This window comes from Conger conger, chromosome 3 (assembly GCF_963514075.1).
Source record: "Conger conger chromosome 3, fConCon1.1, whole genome shotgun sequence".
NCBI lineage: Eukaryota > Metazoa > Chordata > Actinopteri > Anguilliformes > Congridae > Conger > Conger conger.
In genome coordinates this window covers 63,152,108-63,172,826 of record NC_083762.1, presented here as the reverse complement: position 1 = coordinate 63,172,826, position 20,719 = coordinate 63,152,108, and the positions used below count along the sequence as shown (strand labels likewise).

Genomic DNA, 20,719 nt, shown 5'->3' with positions numbered 1-20,719 from the left:
TGGCTGAGAGTGGCCATGTTCTTTGAAGTTTCATATAGTAACTGTCTGGACTTGAGGCCAAAACACAGCATACAAAATGTGAAGTTCCATGCCAAAGCCATGTGTCGATTTCCATCAGGATCTGACTTTGCTTTCATAAGTTATTAGCATTTATGTGATAAGGTAGACTGACATCAATTTTCACTGCCTGTTTATTCAGTCATACTGTAACATATCAAAATCCTCAATGTTAGAAGAAGCAAGGTCTCGGGCAGATTTTCAATTAGCACAAAATCTACTTTGGCCTTTTTGATCCAAGAGGCCTTTTTGGTCATCTGGAGCCAGGAAATCTTAAATAGTAATTAGTGCATTTGTAATAGTTATCAAATCAAGATAAGAACAAAGCTGAGCTGTGTTTCAGGGAAATCTATGATCCATAGGTTTCAGCCATCAGTCAGAAGACATCATAACAACAGAAGGAACAACACATTTCTAGCTCCTTTCTAAATCCACAAGTAGTTGGTGAATGGAAAAACAGTGTTATGCATTGGACCATAGCATGACCACAGTGCCATTCACAGGGTAAATTTATGATGAATATTAATATTCATATTCACGAGTACATAAAAAAGTAGCTTTTGGATCCAGGAGCCCCCTGTAAAACTGGTAAGTCATGCATTGGAGATCTAAGAATATTCCAGTTAAAAACGAGACTACTATTGCAAATGAAAAAAAATGTCTTTTTATCAGTAACATGTTGGAGTCTTATTCTTCTTAACCACAACTTGAGTTTTTATTTTTCAATATAACTTGTAGCTGAAATCATAATGGAAGACAAACAGAAAAGTAAAACACAGCATGAAGCCGACCACTAATAAGATGACCCTTTCACCAAAAATCACATTTTAAATCTTTATTCTTTAACGTACAGTTAGAGGGGAAAATATAATTGAAAATGTACATCTTAAATAGTTTCACATCTTTACAACATAGATTTTGATACAAAAAAACAAGCAAAAACAAAACACAATTATCACAATACAACATGTAGTTCACCTTACTAATAAAATGAACCTCCAAACCCGGACCAACTTACAACTGGGTGTAATCACCCAGACAATATCATTGAACTGCTCACCCAACAGTGGAATAAAAAACATTTTAAAAGGCTTTAGTGATAATTTAAGACCTACAAATTATGTGTTCTTCTCAAAAAGCCATAATTCAGCATAGTGCAAATCTGGGCTGTTGCAGGCATGGCTACATCTCATTTCCAGCAGCTGTCACTTTGGATCACACACGTGCGAGAAAACACCAGCAACAACTAATCTCTGAGAAACACACACAAAGAGGTTATGAACCCTGTGGACCCTCAACAACAAAAACAGCCTTCCCATAAGTGTCAAACAGTGTTCAAAACGTGACTCAAGTGCAACAGCCAGGCTTGGCCCCCTTCACCTCCCGGCACTCCTCCAGGTCGACGGTGGGAGAGTCGGACTGCGCTTCCTTCCGGCGTATGGACGGGAGGACCATGCTGAAGAGCGTCTCGAACAGGAGGTCCACGTTGTACCCGGTCTTGGCGCTGGTCTCGAAGCACATCCTCTCAGCCGGCAGGCAGGTCTCCTCCGCCAGGAGCTTGTACTGCAGGATGCGGCTGTAGAGGGCTACGGCGTCCTCCCTGGACACCTGCTTGTGGCCCTTAGGAGGGGCCGCGGGGGAGGAGCTGGCCCGGGGGCCCTGCTCCTTCTCCTCCGTGCCGTTCTCCTCGGGCTCCACCGCGAAAGCTCTGGTGTCGGTGAGGTCGGCCTTGTTGCCCACGATGGCGAAAATGCAGTCGCTGTTGGCCGTGTCGGTCAGAGACACAAAGCGGTTCTCCAGCTCCACCAGACTCTGCCACTTGGTGACATCATAGGTGAGGATCACTGCCGCCGCCCCTCTGCAGTACATGGACCCCAGTCCATGGAACTGCTCCCGACCTGACCAAACATGCACACACAAACGTGAACACAGACACACAAATAATGTAACACTACAAAGTAGCATATGATGCGTTTCACTTGCTGCAATAATCCAAGAAAACTCCATTTATATCATATTATGTATATATTAGTATTCTGGCAAGATGTAAGCAGCGTTTTTCTTTTTTTTTAACTGACAGTAATCCCCACCTTTTTGGGTTTTTAATAAGGCAGGCAGGTAAACTGAAACAGACGAAAAGTGATACGGAAGTGATCATGACAGTGTTCTGAACATGTACTGAGCACATTCACATGGCCCACCTCACTACAGAAGCCACTACTGTTTGACTAGTGCATTTGTTGTGACCGAGGTCTTTGTTCTTCAGGTTTTATACTTTACTTACAATTATACCACGGTCTTGGTGAATACTCAATTCTGATTGGATGCTAGGTTTAATTGTTCAACGTTTGGCAGGTAGCACCGGAAAAGCCTGATCACCATTCTAAATTCATACACTGCCTGCAATTTGCCGCAACTCAAGGAGAGGACCAAAGCCATCAGTGTGATATGAGTTAAAAGGGTATTTTTTATTGACCATAACATTGCCATGCCAATAAAGCGACTTGCATCTAAAAATTGTGAAATGGTTTTGTAAGGTAAAGTAAAGTTACAATGACATTAATAGCCATAAGTGCTCTAATGTTTTGCAAGTTCGATAACTAACGACAATACTATGTATTGTTCTGAAATGATTGCTTGTAACCAGACAACTCTTAATTATCTATAATCTTTAGTGGCTAGCTATCACCAGCACAAAACAGCTAACCACCTTGTTGTGGATTATTCTGTACATAACCCTTTAAATTCTTTGATTGAATTCTTGAATTCTATGATTCTTTAATATTCATAAACAGAATTTCTACCGTTTCCACTACTGAGCTTGTTTCATGCCAAGAAGAATCAATGACCCAAGTAATTATATTGGGTCAATGAAGCATAAATGATGACATAGCAGTAGAAAGCCAGAAGCCTTACAATTGAAGAGGGTTTTACAATTACATTTAAATTAAAATAAGGCCAAGATCACAACCTTAGAATCTTGTTGTGGAGGCACTTTCATTTAGGAAATCACCACAGGAAATGGCATGCCCTTAAATAGCCATGGTTACTGCAATCAGACATTAAGCACAGGCCTGTTTTGGCCCAATTAACTGAGTGGGTGATTTCATCAGGAACTTGCTTTTGGGTAAGTCAGGAGGATTTACCTCATTGAGGAAGACATGGGCTAAAGAGGTTTCTGCAAATTAGGGCCAGTCCATGACTCCAGCTTATCCACATTACTACAGCCCATAGACTGGTTATGCTTTAATTTTAAAGGTCTTTTTCAGATCGATCATAAGTTACTTTAACTTTTTTTGTATGTATTTAAAATGCTTGATGCAGTTCAAGTATTTTGAATTGAACCGAAGTAAACGCCCTCAAACAGGAACTTAGAATGCATCTCTCACGGTAAGACATCACACCCGAGACTAAAAGCTCAGAGGGCTTTAACCCTTGAAGTATATGTGCAGAGCATTGAGCCCAAACTAAGAATGGACTTCTGAAACTGCAGGTAGGGTGTATGTATAAAGGGGCTGAAAAGGGTAGACGTTTCCTGATAAGATGCAAGACAAACATTCCGACAGGAAAAATACACATATCTGCAGCAGCCAAGATTAGCGAGTACAAAAGGGCCTTCAGTATGCAGGGCGGGCTGAGGGAAGCTTTCATGTGATCAAGCACTTGGAGCACTAACGTGACGGTCAGCTGAAATGGCAACATGCCAGGATGCAACTAAAAGAACTACAGCACAGAGAGTGAGAATTCAGAAGAAATGTGAGCATTTCATAATACTATTCAACTTTCAGCTGAGGCCTACATACCTCATATTGAGCAGGTGTTTCCCCCCCCAACAGGGTACATTTTGGACATAATTTGAAGTGTATGTGGGGAGCCACTTAATTTATATCCAGTGGTCCAATCTAAATCAGGCACGCTTTTTATATCACCATTACTTCACACTTCCAAATTTACGCACGTCTAATCTGCTTATGCAGCACTGGTAGCTGGTGGAAATAGCATGCTCGTTCCAGACAGTGACTCCAACCACAACCACATGACCAAAGTCAACAGTGGTAGGAAATAGCTGGCCTCTCAGTGTGTTGTTGGACTTAAGCCAGCCAGGGTTTGTTGGGATACTGGCACATTAGTGCTAGTGTCTTGTAGAGTGCAAATGAGTCAAGTTCACAGTTCATCAGAAGCCTGCAAAGGTTCTGCTGCAGAGGTACTTGGATAAGTGCAGGAGCGCAGTGGACTTGAGAAGCACAATTTGTGATTCCAAATTAAGGGAAAGGGGGGAAAGTGGGGAGCATGTCAGTAAAAAACAAGGAGGGACCGTCAAATGTTATGAAACATTACAAAATGCAGCTTCCTTGTTCACAAAAACCCCCCCCCAAAAAAAACAGACTTACTTTGCAGATTCACTCTGGTGCAACTGAACGTTCATTTGTTCAGGTTCATCATGTTGAAGTGGAATTTTTACTAGCGCAAACTTTAGTGCTGGTTTTAACACAAACATTCCAGGTATGCTCTGGTCATTCCTTCTTGACTTATATCCTTGTAAGAAATCAAATGTGGCCAAAGTGTGTCAAGTGGAAGCAGGGGCATTTTATTATGAGATTACGGAACTATAACTCAGGGTGTGACGGCTTGCACATGCTTTTCATGAATAAACACTGCCACAAAGACATTGTGTTATTGTGGAAAATACAGAAGTGAAGTGATAAGACTTCTTACTTGCCCCGGAAGAAGGAAAAGAACAGAACAGCCGTGAGGCAACATAGCATGCGCGGTCAACACCTTGTGCGGTCAAGTGAGAGGGAGGCATGGATGTTATGCAATTTTGGATAAGACGGGGCTTGTTCTAAAGTTGGTGACAAATAATTACATTTCACCTAAATCTGTTGTGGGAGGCCAGCCTTTCTAACAAAGGAAGAGAAAGACGGATTTCACGGCCACTGACCATCCAAATGATGCAACACGAGGAGAGTGAATTCAAGTCAGGTGTGGAGGTCATCAAACCCTTATCACTAACACAAGAAAACATTTTAGCATTTCTGCAAAAGATGAGCACAGTTTATAATTAATTTTATAACAGATATACTGTTCATTTATGAACAAAAATGTAGTGACGGTTGATTGATTGAATTATTTAAAAGAACAATAAAATTGAGCACTGCCTGTGGGATTAAGTTTACAGAGTTCTGAAATGTACCAACACTTGAACTGGACTCTTGGCATTTTTGCTCAACATTTGGCTCCATTAAACCCTCAGAACAGTGAGTATATAACTGGAATTCTCATGACCGGCTCAAGATAAGCAGCTCATCATATTGCGAAACAATCTGAGTCTGGCAGATACTGTAACTTACAAAGCACGATTTGTGCAAACCACTGACATATTTAAAGATGATTACACGGTTCCCCAAAGCAAAGTGACATAGCATGAGAACAAAATGACATCAACCCACTTTGAAAAATTTTACGGCATATTTGATTAATCAAGAACTTGACCAGTAGGCTCAAAGCTTATTGGTCAAAACATTTTGAGTTTGAGGACAAAAGCACAACACAACCTGAATAAAAAGTGACCAACTCAGTCCCTATTGTTCTATAAGACAAAAGCACAAATGTGTCTCCTATACCCGTAGGTTATTCTGGATAAGAGGGTCTGATAAATCACCACAATGAAGACTAATAGCTGAAAATGGTTCACATTGCTTTCTGCCAAAATATACCACAGTATGCGGAATTATGCTTGCCATCCTCTAACCCAAACTATACCAGGCTGCCAGATCCTCCATCTCCAACATGTTAGTGTGGCCATCAGTGCCGAGTGTGCCAGTTTTATAAGCCAGGATAATGAGATTGGAATGCCAGCCTGCCTTTTGTAATGGAAAGCAATGGGCTTCTGTGTTAAACCCATTCCCATTATGCATCAGGCTCACTGTGGATTAGCATGTCTACCATGATGCATAAGTGGGTCAGTCACCTTGGACTGTGAATCAGACCCTGGTTAATGGTTACTGAATCTTCTGGGCATTGGAGGTCAGATGAGAAGATTAATCCTGGTGGATGTCAGCAGAAGGGGTAAGTCAGGATATGTGATCAACAACTTTTTTTCTTTCATTATTTTGTGTGTTTGTGTGTGAGTGTGTTAAGCCTTGCTATGCCTAATTAAAATCTGTGACATTGCAGTCCAAAAGTCTTCTGGATCATTCTGTGAAAAATCAACCTCTGGTTGATTTAAATATATAAACAGAAGATTCACACAAAGTTTGAGCAAAATTGGAGAGGTCACACCCCGCACCTCTGGTTGATTTTTCACAGAATGGCCCTTCTACAACTACTGTAGTTTCATAAAATATATAAAACGAAGATCAGTATCAATTAAGCACTTCATTTAGATGGGTTTTTTTTGTTGTTGCTGTAGTTGCTTCTGAGTCACTGTAAAGTGCCTGTGAAATGTTGAAATGACCATAAATTATCACAGAGGGATGCATCTACTACACATCCACCAAATATCTATTCAAAGTAATATAAATAACTGTAATAACCCACATTACAATTCAGACAAATTCGGTATGTCAGGACTGTATGGGTATGGCCAGGACCGCCTCACCACCCGACCTGCCTCCTCAACACCTCCCAAAATGTGCCAGCTGCAATTAAAATTGTATTTGAGAAGGTGGGAGACGGGGAGAGGGATACGGTCCTGAAACGTAGCAAGATGCAAAGTCCAAACACATACCCACCCTTGAGATTGTTGTTGCGAGGTGGTGCTGTTATCCACTGAACCACCATACCACCACATAGCTCAAGCTCTCTATAGAACTCTACATACAAATCTCAGAGATATGCAATGAGACTAAAACATTTATTGGCCATTAGATGAGGGAATTCTTGATGCCATTAGGCATGGAACATGGCCCAATAGCTCAGAGTCTGGCAATAAATTGAACTTGACACATTCAATCGCCACATAGCAAAAGATGGAAATGGTTACACTGATATAAGTTGATACTGCAATGAATTTGATTTCTCTAATTTTGCTGATGCTTATTACACACCATGACAATGCCATTCAGTGTAGCTTGAAAATATTCAGAGATTTACCTTTAAAAACACTTTAACCAAAATAACCAGTAATTTACAGAAGCTGATATAGGCATTAGTCTATTTTATGAGGTATTTACATGGAGAAATTGCATAAAAATTATTGAGCATACACAGATTATTTATTTTTTTCATTTTTTTATTTTTATAATTCACCAATAAAACAACATTTTGAAAAACCCTTCTCTAAATTACCACCAATCAAGCCATTCATCAATTTGAAACAAAAAAATATTCCACTTATTCCACTGAGGAAAAAGTGTTATTACGCAAATGTGTGCTTTCTTTATTATTCATGGTTCAATTTGAATAATGTTCCTAAACAATAAATAAAACAAATAGCATTTGTGTCCACATTCAAAATATAAAATGACATTTTGGTTGGAAATGCATTTTCCCTATTAACCTGTGGTCCCTCCTTTAAAAATGTTTTTAAAGATAGTTATCACCAGGGGGCTGGAACGACTTTAGCCCGCCAGGCTGGGGGTGCGAGATCAAATAGTATCAAAATTTGAGTTGACATGGCAAGAAGTATTATTAACACAAATTGTCCATTTTGTCCATTTTTTCATATAGTCTGACTGTTGTTTTTTTGTAGCAGTACTAGCAGCTTGTTGCAACACTTTCTTACAACCAGCAAATACTAACGCACCACCAGCGAACTAAATGAATGCAAACACACACACACACACACACACACACACACATACATTTTAGCCTACCTGCGGTGTCCCAGATGGAAATGTTGTACGGTCCCCACTGTTTCAAGAAGAATGCCCCTCCGACCGTGCTAATAGTGTCTTTAAATGTTCTTTCCATGTACCTGTGTAGCAAAGAGGTCTTTCCAACGTTCATATCCCCGAGGATGACCAACTTAACGTCCGGCTTTTTCGTCTTAGCATAGTCGGGCATGGTGGCCCTTCGAACACGCCGCTTAATTGTCGTCGACGGAGAAGCGGCTACAACATCAATATCAAACTTTCCTTTCACTTAAAATAACTTTCCGGTGGTTAAAATCCCATCAATGAAAGCATCGGAAGACCAAGAAACATGATTGACCTTCTCTTTTTCCACAGTTCGTACAAACATGGAAAGGGCAGGTGAAACGTCAACTAAAACAAAATGCTAACGTTTGAAAGCAACTTAATCGGGTTACCTGACCAAAAAACCCGAGAACGCTCCTTACTCATTGAAGTCCACTCTGATTCAGCTTGATAGAAGTAAACTCTGGAGTTGATGACGAAACAGGAAGTTGGTTAAAGGAAAAATACGCTGTGAACTGACAGATTTTACTTGTGATGAATTATGCTTTTTAGTGTGCTTTGGCAGTTTATTTGGATAATTCGGAACAGAAATGCTGTGCATATTTTCCCAAATATCATTTCATTAAGAGTTATGGGTCTACCACCAGAGCAACATGACTCTTTATACATATATAGTGGACGAAGCCGTAACACAAGGGATTTGATAGTTGTCGTATTCGCAAGCAGTCTGTACTATTGTGCATTATTCAGTTTTTGACTGTGAAAGGTAGCTGATATAGCCTATATCCGATTGCCACGTGACATAAATCACAAACCATTAGCTGCATACGATTAAAAGTCAAAAGTATTTGCACAATTGTTTTGGCTGTGTATTGGTTGTGTATACCATTACATTGTATTTTTACAATTTACAATTGATCCACATACAGCCATGGTGATGGACCCATCAAAACCTGGCTGCCAGAATGCAGCCATAGCTCAATCTTGATGAGACATGTCTCAGGTGTGATATATATTTGGCCCATGTCTAGCCCGGAATCTAAATGCTGTGATAAACCTTACATGTGGTCGTTATGGGTGGGCCAAAAGTGGCCCACAATACACTTGCCATTGCTATAACTCCTAAGTGCTAGGGCTCAATCATATTTCCTTTCTATCTGGGAAAATGACCATAATCTGAAATCTGAAAATTCCATTTTAAACCAGCCTATGCTAGTCTTTTTGCTAGTTTTAAGCAGTGTTTTCAACACTCTAATCTGCTGAACCATCTTAGAATCCCAGCTGGAATTTTCAGCAGGGCTGGCCAGTCAAGAACATTTAGTAATATGTGTTTGGTCTTTGTTCTGATTCTGCTGCAAGGTGAAGCACCATCCAAATGATTTTGAGGCCTTTGGTTGCATTGGAGCAAATTAAATGTTCCTATATTGGTAACTTCAGAATCAATGAAGAAAGGTGAGGCAGTTCCAGTGGCAGCCATACATGTGCAAGCCATAACACCATGTTTCACCGATTGGGAAAGGACGTTTGGATCATGAGCGGTTCCTTTTTTACTTGTCTCATCTGTCCATGAGACTACAACTCTAAATTATTTGTTGTTTGATTTTTAGCAAAGCTGGCTGTTCTGGCAATATTACAAATTAAACATGGCAGCCTATATGAAAGAAAAATAATGTTGCGGTATGTTTTGTTTATTCTCATGTAACAAAAGGCTGGTATGGTCAGGCAGGCGTATGCTTTTTGCGAAACAGTTTTCCAAAACGCCTTGTATAGTTTGTGTGTAGTCATATGCCACTAGGGGGCATTACTGACTAATCTGTCCATTCCGTACATTCGCAGTCATGACAGAACTAAATCGTTTCTGATCATTTTTAAGTGTGGTCATTTCAGTCGAGGAAGTTCGGCTACAATGAAAACAGTCCAAATACGTGACTGGCACATGTCTTATGTTTATCCGTTCGAGGAGTATCAGATAAAATGGAAAATAACCTTTGAACCACAATGACGGTTGTGATTGGTTGAATGCACTGAGAAAAAGTCGTATAGGATTTATTATAGCCGCGTCTCGTCCTGCTTCCTGTTGTGGATTTGAGGCTCCGAGTTTCGGCTTCCTGGAAAAATACCCTTATGATCCAAATAACGCGTTTGTGTACTCTCGTAGCAGACGTTACACGCAGTCCATCTTTAGGTAAGAACTGCGTAAAGTCCATTGCAACACCGTAAACTCGCTTCCTCCCGTCGACACACGAAACCAAGGCAAGACGAGTGCCCTACATAATGCAATGGGGACCGGGTACCGTGATCACTTCTGTTGTGACAGTCACGATTTCGATTGCCATAACACTCTTCATTTTGAACGAGGAAGGTAAAGTTGCAACAGATGTGTATCTAGTTAGATAATGAATTGGAGGTCTGCAGTTTTGAGTTAACAGTGCTATAGCATTGCTAGCAACGGTTCTTGCACTACACAGCTAGCATAAATATTGCCATTTGTATTGATAGCATGTTGAAGCGTTGGCGACAAGAGCATTCATTTAGTTAATAATACCTGCTCAGCCATATCCAACCCTAACTATCCGCATAGCCTTGGAAATCATTTAGCAAATTCCGAAAAGGCACATGCGCACACATCCTTCACCTAAAGTTTTCGTGGACTGTGTATTGGGGTCTCAGAATTTTTTAATCATGGTCATATTGAGCACCGGAACCAACGACATGTCCATCACAGGTAACGCTCAGCAATGAAATTGTCATAAAACGACTAGGTAGCCAGCTATATTGCCAATGACAAGATGCATTCAAGAGAGACTCATTCCTTTCCAGCTGCGCCCCCCTTGAACTATGACAGAAAATAATTGAATGGTCCTTTAAGACCCAGCAGACATCCATATTGAGCTCGACTCTAATCCCAATGATGTAGTACACCGAGCGCAAGTGACGTATTTGCGGCCTCCGTGCACAGGAGTTGTAAGCTGCTTTGCTGAGTCGGGTGGTAATCTTTCTTGTAACAAAAGATGGACTGAAGCGTCCTTAGCTGGATGCATGTCGGTGACTTAGTGCATTGCTTCGTAGCATGTATCCCGACCAGACTAAGTTTGATCTTGCTGCGGGCACATTCGATTTCCGAGGCCTGATTTGGCCGGAGCACCACGAGTAGTGCGCCGGTATGCAAATGCAGGGGCTGTGACTGTGTTTGCCGTAACTTTGCCGTTTCTGCATTGGCGCGCGTGTCTGGGTCGTGTTATTCTTGTTCGCTTGCATTCAGTCCCATTTTGACTATTATGTTAGCAAATACGCGGGGATTCTTGTGGTCAGATTTGGAGACCAGAGCGTTGCTGGATATTTGGGGCGAGCAGGATGTGCAGACGGCGCTGGACGGAAACTTTCGGAACAGTCATGTCTACCGCGACGTAGCTTGCAGATTGGGAGAAATGGGCTTCGAAAGGACACCAGAGCAGTGCAGGATACGCGTGAAGAGTTTGAAAAGGCAATACTACCAGGCGAAAGAAGGCACGAAGAAAAACGGACAGTACCACAAAATTTGCAAGTTTTACGACGAGATGGAGAGGATCCTGAGCAACAGACCTCACATTGATCCTCAGGACATGATGGATAGTACTGCCATTGGGGACGAAACCATGGACGGCACCGAAGAGGAAGGTGATGTAGGTATCGACCATCCGCAGGAGGCTTACGTGGAGAGCACAGGCGAATGCTCCTACGCCGAACACCCTGTCAAGTTAGAGTACCCACCCCTCCCTATTCCAGTAACAGTGGGAAACAGTAAGTTATAAACTATTGTACTATATGTAAATGTAAACATACGCATGTGTATTTGTGTGTCTGTCTGTATGTAATGTTAATAATACTATTACTTGTCATATTTGTATTGCATTTGTGGTTGTCACTATGAACACAGAACAAAACATTAATGTATGAGCAAAACATTCACCAATAATGACTAGCAAGACATTTGCTAGTTTTAAAATTGAATCTGTAACTTTGTACTGCTGTGCGTTTGTGAGTCTGTGTGTCTGTACACATTTTGACCAGTATCTGTGGATGCCTGTGCCTTCATAAACCACTGAGGCTTGCAAGTCAAGTATCAAGAGATGCAAAAGGTCAAATATCCAGCATGCAAGGGGAACACGGTCATAATTTGAGTGCCCTGCTCATTTTTTTCAACCTTTTAGCAGTTCTATGAGCAGTGTGTGACCCCTGCCGCTCTCGGTGCCACGTCTGCCCCTCGCAGGTACGACACCCAGGCAGAACAACATCCAGAGCGGCCTGTCGGGCACCAGGCCCAAGCGCTCCAAGAAGCGCTACACCAACCTGTCCCTGGACAAGCTGATGGAGAAGTTCCTGGAGCAGAGCATGGAGGCGGAGGAGAACTTCTACAAGTACGAGGAGCAGCGGCTGCGGGTGGAGGACAGGAGACGCGAGGCGGAGCACTCCCGTGAGCTCCAGATGCTCCAGGTGTTGGGCCAGATGTTCGCCAGGATCAGCAGCCCCGCCGCCACGCCCGCGCCCCCCCACTCGCACCCCTCCCAGATGGCCCCCCCCACCGCCGCCACGCACCCCCCGCACGTTCACCACCACCACCGCCCAGCCGAGCACCCCAACCGCGGCATGGCGTCCGCCCCGGCCCATCCGCTAGGTAGCGCTCCTCTCGTACGGGGGGGTAGCGGTTCCAGTCGCTGTGGAGATTTAAAATGTGAAAACCCGTTTTGTTCCGCTCTCCCGTTCCACGTCACTAAATATGCGCCAGACGTAATACTGTACACAGTTCAATGGAATTTGTTCACACGCCTATTTGTTCACATGCTAAAACAGAGCAGCGTTAAAATGAGGAATTATTTGATTAGCAAAGGAATCTCAACTTCGGGGTGGGCAGGGAGTATAATATAATTTATTTATGTATTTGAATATCTGGAGGTGGGATAAGGAACTCCAAAGTGTGTGTGTGTGTGTGTGTGTGTGTGTGTGTGTGTGTGTGTGTGAGAGAGTGTGTGTGTGAGTGAGTGCCGGTGCCGGTGGGTGTGACAGTGACATAACCCTGGGGACACCGGTCACCCGAGCCGGCTCGATGCTACAGCCGGGACCTTTCTTTGGCGTATGCCTTGATCCACGCGCTGTGCTTCTCTTGCAGTTATCGAGCGCTCATTCTCCCTGGGCAACGCGATGCAGAGGAGCGCGGAGAACCTCCTCCCGCTGGTGAGGAACATCGTCCCTCCTCTGACCCAGAAAAAGCACAAGGGGCAGGACGGCCGGGTCGGGATCATCGGCGGTTGTCGAGAGTGAGTTGGCCATTCGCAAACCCCGCCCCACCCCACATATCCACGCTGTAATGTGGGGTTCCCACCCACCCTGACAAGTGACTACAGTCCTCCGGAAAAAAAAATAGATTTGAAAGTTCTTGTAAATATAAAAATCAGGTATTTGGATTTTCTTTTTTCTCGTTTTGGCAGATATCTTTAATGATTCATGTTCAGGATTTACATAAATTTCAATATGACCGTGGAAGTTGATCATGTGTCAGAATCAACTTTTCCCCCCAAAACAATCAGGGAACTGGAATACCTGTCTTTGGAGATTAGGAGGGGCCTATTGGTTAAGGTACATGACTGGGCCCCGCAAGGTCAGTCGTGGCTACACCAGGGATTGAACAATAAGATCCACACAGCTGTTGGGCCCTTGAGCAAGGCCCATAATCCCACACTGCACCATTGTCTGCTGCTTAGTCTAATCAACTGTAAATTGCTTTGGATGAAAGCGTCAGCTAAACATGTAATAAAAAGACATTTTCAGGAAAATTTGAGGCTATATTAGTAGTTGATGGTCTGCAGAAACTACATGAGTTAAAAAAAACATTTATTGAATTCACAGGTACACAGGAGCACCTTATTTTGCGGCAATCTCAGCTCTAAAAGTGGTAAGTGTACCAAGTTTCCAGCCCATGGTCAACTTCCCTTCTGCTGGTGTGGTCATGCAGTAATGTTCCACATCTCTTCTGTGTCCAGGGGGCAGATTTGTCTCATGTGTTTTGTACCAAAGACGCTGCCACCGTGATCAAGTCCTACAGTCCCGAGCTGATCGTGCACCCAGTGCTGTAAGCCTCTGTGTACTTATGATCTTTTCAGACAGTTATGCACATCGGGGGCCAGATTCACTAAGGAAACGGTTGCAGCACAAAACATTCGCTGTATTGAGTTCTGTTGCAGTCGCATATACCAACATTAACAGCCGATTTACCAAGACTGGTTCTATTTATGCAATCAGAAATGTAATCGTCATTATCAATTTTGTGGTAGGAGACTCCCATTAAAAAGTTGTGGGGGTGGAAAGAGTAAACACAGAGGAACTTGTGATGGGAGATGGCTATGGAGCACCTGAAAGTTAAACTATATTCACAATTCATTATATACCCTACTGAATGAGTATGCAGAACAGTAGCTTGTTTAAATAGTACAAACATGCAGTTCTGAATTTAAACAAACTGCTAGCTGATGACTCCAATTTCTTTTCCTTTCTTTTGTCCTTTCAATAAAACAAATTCAATTTCATATTGAAAATAGAAACGGAGAAGCATTTAGTAGAAGTGTGTTTTAGTAGAGTGTTAAACATATTTTAACTCCCACCTCCTTTCCTGAGTGCTGTGCATCAGAGGACGCTAGTTCATCTCCAGCCCAAGCAGCCCACAAGGGGAAGCTGATTTGACTGTGGAGGATGGGTTTACAGGCTGACACCTTCCCCAAATTACCCTGTTCCAGAGTTTAAAAACATCTCACAATAAATTAGATGGAATACCTAATTGGCCTGATTTACATAATACCAACCCTGTTTTAGAGGGTTCACTCCAAGTATACATATGCATGTACATATTTAAGTATGCGCATTAAAATTAAATTTGCAGAGTGACGTAATCCCAGAGCAGTGTATCATTTATTTGACCCATAGGGACCTTGTAGCAACTGCTTTTGTAATCCTTTAGTAAGTCTGGCCCTGCGTCTTGTATTGTCCTCCTTTACAATTGTATATTTCCATGCATCACCATAACGCATATTAGAAATGCTTTAAGGTGTTTTCACACTTGGTACGCCTCTGAAGTGACTCAGACCGACAAGGGCATGTGCATGTTTGAACATGCCGAACAAACTCAAGCTCAACTTCCTGAGTGGTCGAACATTACTACCCAAATTTATGATTGTAAAAGAAGACTGGTCACTTATTGTGACTTTTTTTTGCAAAATTGTCTACAGGGAAAGTTTTTCAAAGAAGTTATTTTACCCTGTCATGGTGTGAATAAAGCACAATTTATTTTTTTGTTTTGTACTCCTTTTGTTTTTTTTCCTGGTAAAACAAAATCCTGTCCAAAATAATCCAGTGGGGGAATTAATTTAGCTGATCACGTCTCTGATTTCAGGGCCTGAACATTTTCAATTGCAAATGTGTTTTCTCTTATTTTATTCTTTTTCAGTCTGTTTACTAGAATGCAAAGAGTTTAAGTGGTGTGTGTGTGTGCTCTCCACAGAGATGGCTCCAATGCAGTGGACGAGGTAGAGAAATGGCTGCCAAGACTGCACAGCATTGTGGTTGGACCAGGTTTAGGGCGAGACGATAAGCTTCTTAAAAACGCCAAGGCAAGTGGAACAACGACCACCAGCACACACAGACCACCAAGCCTCTCTGCACTCTCCTGCTCTTTAGAGGCGGGGGGGAAGGATTTGGGGACTGTCGCGTTTCTGCTCCCTACTTAAAGGTACAATAGGTAATTTTGGACTTCTAACGGTCAAGAGAGGAATTGCAGCAACAAACACGCTCAAACCACAACACTGTTTAACCCACCCCTTCTCTGTGAACGCGCTGATGTTGAAACGCCATTGACTGTGACAATTAGAACCTTTTCAACCAATGAGCTTGAATTATTGTACAGCTATACCATGTTTTGGTACAGAGTGCCAGCCCATCAACTGCATATTTTAAAACTCAAATTTAAGGACTATAAACACAGGCAGAGGGTGTGTCAGATAGGAAGGGATTTACAAGATCTTGTAACAATGTTTTAACCCCAAAATCTTAGCTATTGTACCTTTAATAGATAAAACCATATATTTCCCCCCCCCTTGTAGGTTGTCTGAGGAAAGGAAGTAAGTTAGGTTTTTTGTAGATAACGGTTTTGTCTTGCGTTTTGTCATTTAGAACAAACCTTTTTGCTTTCGAAAATGGCTGTTTTAATTGAGCGTCTCACACAGTGGTATATTTCAGCAGGATTAATTGGAGCCTTTTTTTCCACGTTCCAGGAGATAATCGAGAAATCCAAAGCCAGAGATATTCCCATAATTATCGATGCGGTAAGTAAAGTTGCCTTCGTCATTGCCATTATTTTACCATGTCTTTGCTGTTTGCAAATGTTCTTTTGCAGAGGTAATTGTATATCCTAATCATGCGCTTGATGTGTTGTAGGACGGTCTTTGGCTTGTTGCCCAGCAACCGTCTGTCATCCAGGGTTACCAGAAGGGCATCCTCACGCCCAATTTCATGGAGTTCAGTCGCCTGTACGAAGCAGTGGTGAGTGTCTGATTTCAGACCAGGACAACTGCAGATAACCTCGGATAACCTGGAAGAAGACCGTAAAGTCTTCTCATGAATCTAAAATATATGAATTGCTTTTATATTTTTTCAGAGCATCTTAAAAATGTGTGCTCCTCGTTGCTGCTCTTGCGCAGCACTCTATGAAGTACTGTTATGAGGTACTTGTAAAATATATGCAAAAACTCTGTAATGTATTTTGCGATTGGCATTATTCCCACAGAAACTGTGGTTTCAGATACAGAATTGAAATGTTGGTCTGGTGAATTCGGTGTCCGTCTTGGTTCTAGATACAGAACTGAAATGTAGGTCTGGTGAACTCTGTAGCCCTTTTGGTTACAGATACAGAACTGAAATGTTTGTCTGGTGAACTGTTGGCCCTTTTCATTGTCAGCATCACGAACCCCTGGACAGCAGAGACAATCAGAGAAGTGTCATGCAGCTGAGTGCAGCCATGGGGAACCTGACCGTGGTGTTGAAGGGGGAAGAGGATATCATCACCGACGGCAACCGAGGTCAGTGCTTTCCAGCGTTGGCAGATATATGATAATTATCGTATCTGTATGATAGTTTGGCCATTTGTACAACATAAGATCAATAATAATCAAAAACCCCTAAATGTATGATTATTTTGACATGTCATAGTTTCAGTTTGTTTATAATAGTGAAACGGTACAGAGCTCATTCGGATCAAGCCTGATTATTCATCTTACATTTTCTATGTCAACAATGTATTTGGTAAAACTGACCTTGGATCTGCCATGAATGATCCAATCACATTCCGTAAAATTCATATGCCTAAAAAGGGAGTGAAGATTAAGAAAATCCTTTTGTTTTATGTCCGGTTGTAAAATAAATTAAAGATTTTAAGGAGGGAGCAGTTGCACTGCATGTCCGCATTTCAATGTACGATAGTTTGCCCAGAAATACGATAATTCTGTCTTTCTCTTTGTATGATTATTTTGCTTTTGGCGTCTGCCAACGCTGGTGCTCTCCCTTCAAATAGGCTCTGCCAAAAGGACACACACACACACACACACACACACATACTGTCTAAAGGGGTCATTGGCATCAGCTGCCCACAGATCGTGCCAACGGGCTGTTATTATACGTCAGCTACAAAGGAAATGAATCGGCAGTAATCTTAGCATGAAGATAACCACATTTCCTTACTTGCACCATAATGTAATTGGCAGCTTATTGCAGATTCTTGAAAAGAGCTCTTTTTTGGTACCCGCTGTATTGAAATGGTAAAGTTGTTGCATGGACAGCTGGATATCATTGGGGTGTGCTTACAAAATATAGCAATGTGCTCTGAAATGAACCGAAAATAAACAATTGTAATTTATAATCGAGTGGCATTCATGAACACACGTTTGATGTGATTCATGCTGACAAACTAATTGGCAAATCTACGAACAGCTGTGGCCCCTTGTGAGTTTAACTGAACTGACCTCTTGGCTCTTCTGCGTTTGCGTGTGTGCGCGTGCTTGCATGTCTGTATGTGTATGTGCTTGTGTGTATGTGTGTGTGTTTTCTCAGTGATTGTGTGCAGTCAGGAAGGCAGCGGCCGCAGGTGTGGGGGGCAAGGTGATCTCCTGTCGGGGTCTTTGGGAGTGCTGGCACACTGGGCCTTCTCTGTCCCTGCAGAGACTATGAAAAGGTAGACACACCCGCTGTAAACGCCACCCCAAACACACTGTGCTCTAACTGGATGGATTTCATAAGTACACACAGTATGCAGATTTCAGGATCCACTGTAGAAGCTGCACTGATCGCTCTGCTGTGAATGATAAGAGATATAGGGGAACATAACCCTAACATCCATTTGTAATGGTAAGTATCTGTCCACCAATATGGTACAGAAAGGCAGAAATTACATGCTAATAATGTAGCCTCAAAAATGAGTGTTTCAGCCAATTCACACACACAACTTGGAAAATATTTTTTGAAATAAAATAAATAAATAAAAAAACACATTTTTCCTTTTATGAATATTTTGAAGATACTTGTCTGGAGTAGCTGCTTTGGGGGGGATTTAATTGCATGACACTGGAGGGGTAATGTTACCTTCCATAGCTTTATGGAAAGGAGTACTGTTATGTATGGAGTAATGTTACCTTCTGTAGAGTTACGGGGTGGTGTAATGTTTTGGATGGGGTAATGCTAACTTCCTCTGTTATGGAGTGGAGAATTATCAGGGATTATCAACTCTGGCCCTCGAAGCCAGTGCTGGTTCTTTCTCCTGGGTAATTGGTGCTAGAGTTGCTGACCCCTGCTGGAGTGTTACGAGGTGAGGTTATGGATAGAGCAATGGTAATGGTACCTTCTGTAGCATGCTCTAGTACAGGGATACTCAATCTTACCCAGAAAGGGCCAGAGTGGGTGCAGGCTTGTGTTCCAACCAGGCAGTTACACACACACACCTGATTCTACTAATCAAGGTCCTTAGCAAAGACTAATTGTTGATTAGCAGAATCAGGTTGGTTGTGATTGTTCCACTGCTTGGTTGGAACAAAAGCCTTAACCCACACCGGCCCTATTGGGGTAAGATTGAGTCCGCAGTCCCTCCTAGTACACAGTCTTTCCTGCTCCAGAGACCATAACAGCACTGACCGCTGCTCCACCTCACTGCCCCTCCCCAGCACAACCCCTCCGCTGGTGGCTGCGTACGGGGCATGCGCCCTGACCAGGCAGTGTAACCGGCAGGCCTTCCACAAGCATGGCCGGGCCACCACCACCTCCGACATGATCCAGGAGATCGGCAGCGCCTTCAAGACCCTGTTCGAGAGCTGAGCCGGGGAAGGCGGGGGGGGGGGGTCGTTCCAGTCCCCTCCCTCCCGCCCGCCACCGCAGACCCATAAGCTCTCCGACGTCACTCCTTATAGCCGAAGAGCGGAGATAGCCGCACTTGAAGTCATTACACACTTTCGAAGACCCTTTAGCAGTAGAATTCCTGAACCTCGCGAACGAAACTGGGTAAGGAAAAATACGTCTATGTAGCTGGAGAACTGCAAAGGTTTCTGAACCGAAGCCAACCTTTGAATTAAATAATTAACACATTAAGCATCCGAAGATTAATTAAGGGCTTCCTTGCATTTTTTTTTGGTGCATATTACTTCACATTAACCCCAAAGGAAGCACTGTCTACTGTAACACCTAACCTGTTGGAAAACATCTTTATTATTCGTTGTACACTGGAGTGACTGTTTGTGTTTCAAGTGCCTAATTTCTTCGTGACCAGCATTACTCAACATTGGAAGTGCACTCAGGTGCATTCCCTCAGCTCCTGATTTGATTGGATAGTGGGGACTGTCGTCAAATTACCTCGGTGTTCAGCATCTTTCAGCCCTCTTCACGCTCAGCACCACTTGGAGAGCATCACTAAAGTGAAGACAGTGGAAGTTCCCACAGCCCCTGAAGCTCATGGCCAGATCTCGTCTTCCATACCAGACACAAGCAAGCAAGTGCTGGCTGACTGGAAGGCATACAGCACAAAGCCTGTGGCATTATGGGTAATATATTTTTGTCCATACAATCTAGCCATGACAATCACTGTTAAACCTTTGCAGTTGTCCAATACAGTGAGAACATGTAAATGATGTAATGTAGCACTGTGTGACACAATTTGTTCCTTTTTCGTTAACCCTTAATCTGTCGGTATTAAAAGAGTTTCGAAAATTGTCTTGTAAATGTTGTTTTTTTTAACCTTTGTCAATTCAGTTTCACTGTTTAGAATGTGTCCAAATTCAGGGAATGTAGTTATTGTCCGTAGTCTAATAAAATATCCTGTGACCACATAAGTTTACAGCAGACCTTTGTCAAATACATCATTGATTTGATTGAAATACTTTTCCACAATGTATTGAGCTTGTCTGGTGTACTGGAACCTATGGACTACTCTCAAAGAGGGTAAACCCCATCTTCTGGTTCTCTTGGTTGGCTCAATTTCACTAGTCAAGACCAGTTGAGCACAGGAAAGTATTTGAATCCAAAACGATTACTTATGTGACCTAGGTCTGGATAACTAGCTTGCAACTGAAAACCATTGGTCTTTTAAGGATGGACTACATCAAGTGGCTGTCAGGACCTTACTCATGTCATTAGTCTAATTCCCACATTGGAAAGTAATGAAAAGATTCATTACACAAATGTAGACTGACATTTGCTTCACTTTAAATCTTTGGTAAAGATAACTGAATTACTGAAGAGTAAGT

At 42.5% G+C, this 20,719-nt stretch overlaps 2 protein-coding genes across 5 annotated transcripts; one reads left to right on the top strand and one right to left on the bottom strand.

Annotated features, from left to right (window-relative positions):
- Positions 1-1,127: 1,127 nt before the first annotated feature.
- On the bottom strand, positions 1,128-8,367 carry rab20 (RAB20, member RAS oncogene family). Its single transcript, XM_061236184.1, has 2 exons — positions 7,875-8,367; positions 1,128-1,955 (listed from the first exon to the last, which is right to left on the bottom strand). Exons 1-2 carry the CDS (start codon positions 8,062-8,064, stop codon positions 1,405-1,407), a joined length of 741 nt encoding a protein of 246 aa, XP_061092168.1. The 5' UTR covers positions 8,065-8,367; the 3' UTR covers positions 1,128-1,404.
- A 1,566-nt stretch (positions 8,368-9,933) lies between these two features.
- Positions 9,934-20,183, top strand: naxd (NAD(P)HX dehydratase). Of its 4 annotated transcripts, none has more exons than XM_061236458.1 (12): positions 9,934-10,101; positions 11,229-11,696; positions 12,166-12,570; positions 13,063-13,210; positions 13,800-13,845; positions 13,934-14,022; positions 15,445-15,553; positions 16,214-16,264; positions 16,377-16,481; positions 16,897-17,017; positions 18,045-18,165; positions 19,148-20,183. In XM_061236458.1, exons 1-12 carry the CDS (start codon positions 10,041-10,043, stop codon positions 19,296-19,298), a joined length of 1,875 nt encoding a protein of 624 aa, XP_061092442.1. In that variant the 5' UTR covers positions 9,934-10,040; the 3' UTR covers positions 19,299-20,183. The 4 variants fall into 4 exon arrangements, with proteins under 4 accessions (XP_061092442.1, XP_061092444.1, XP_061092440.1 ...); XM_061236456.1 differs by having other exon boundaries at positions 9,964-10,278; XM_061236460.1 differs by lacking the exons at positions 11,229-11,696; positions 12,166-12,570 and having other exon boundaries at positions 9,941-10,101.
- The last annotated feature ends 536 nt before the right edge of the window (positions 20,184-20,719 follow it).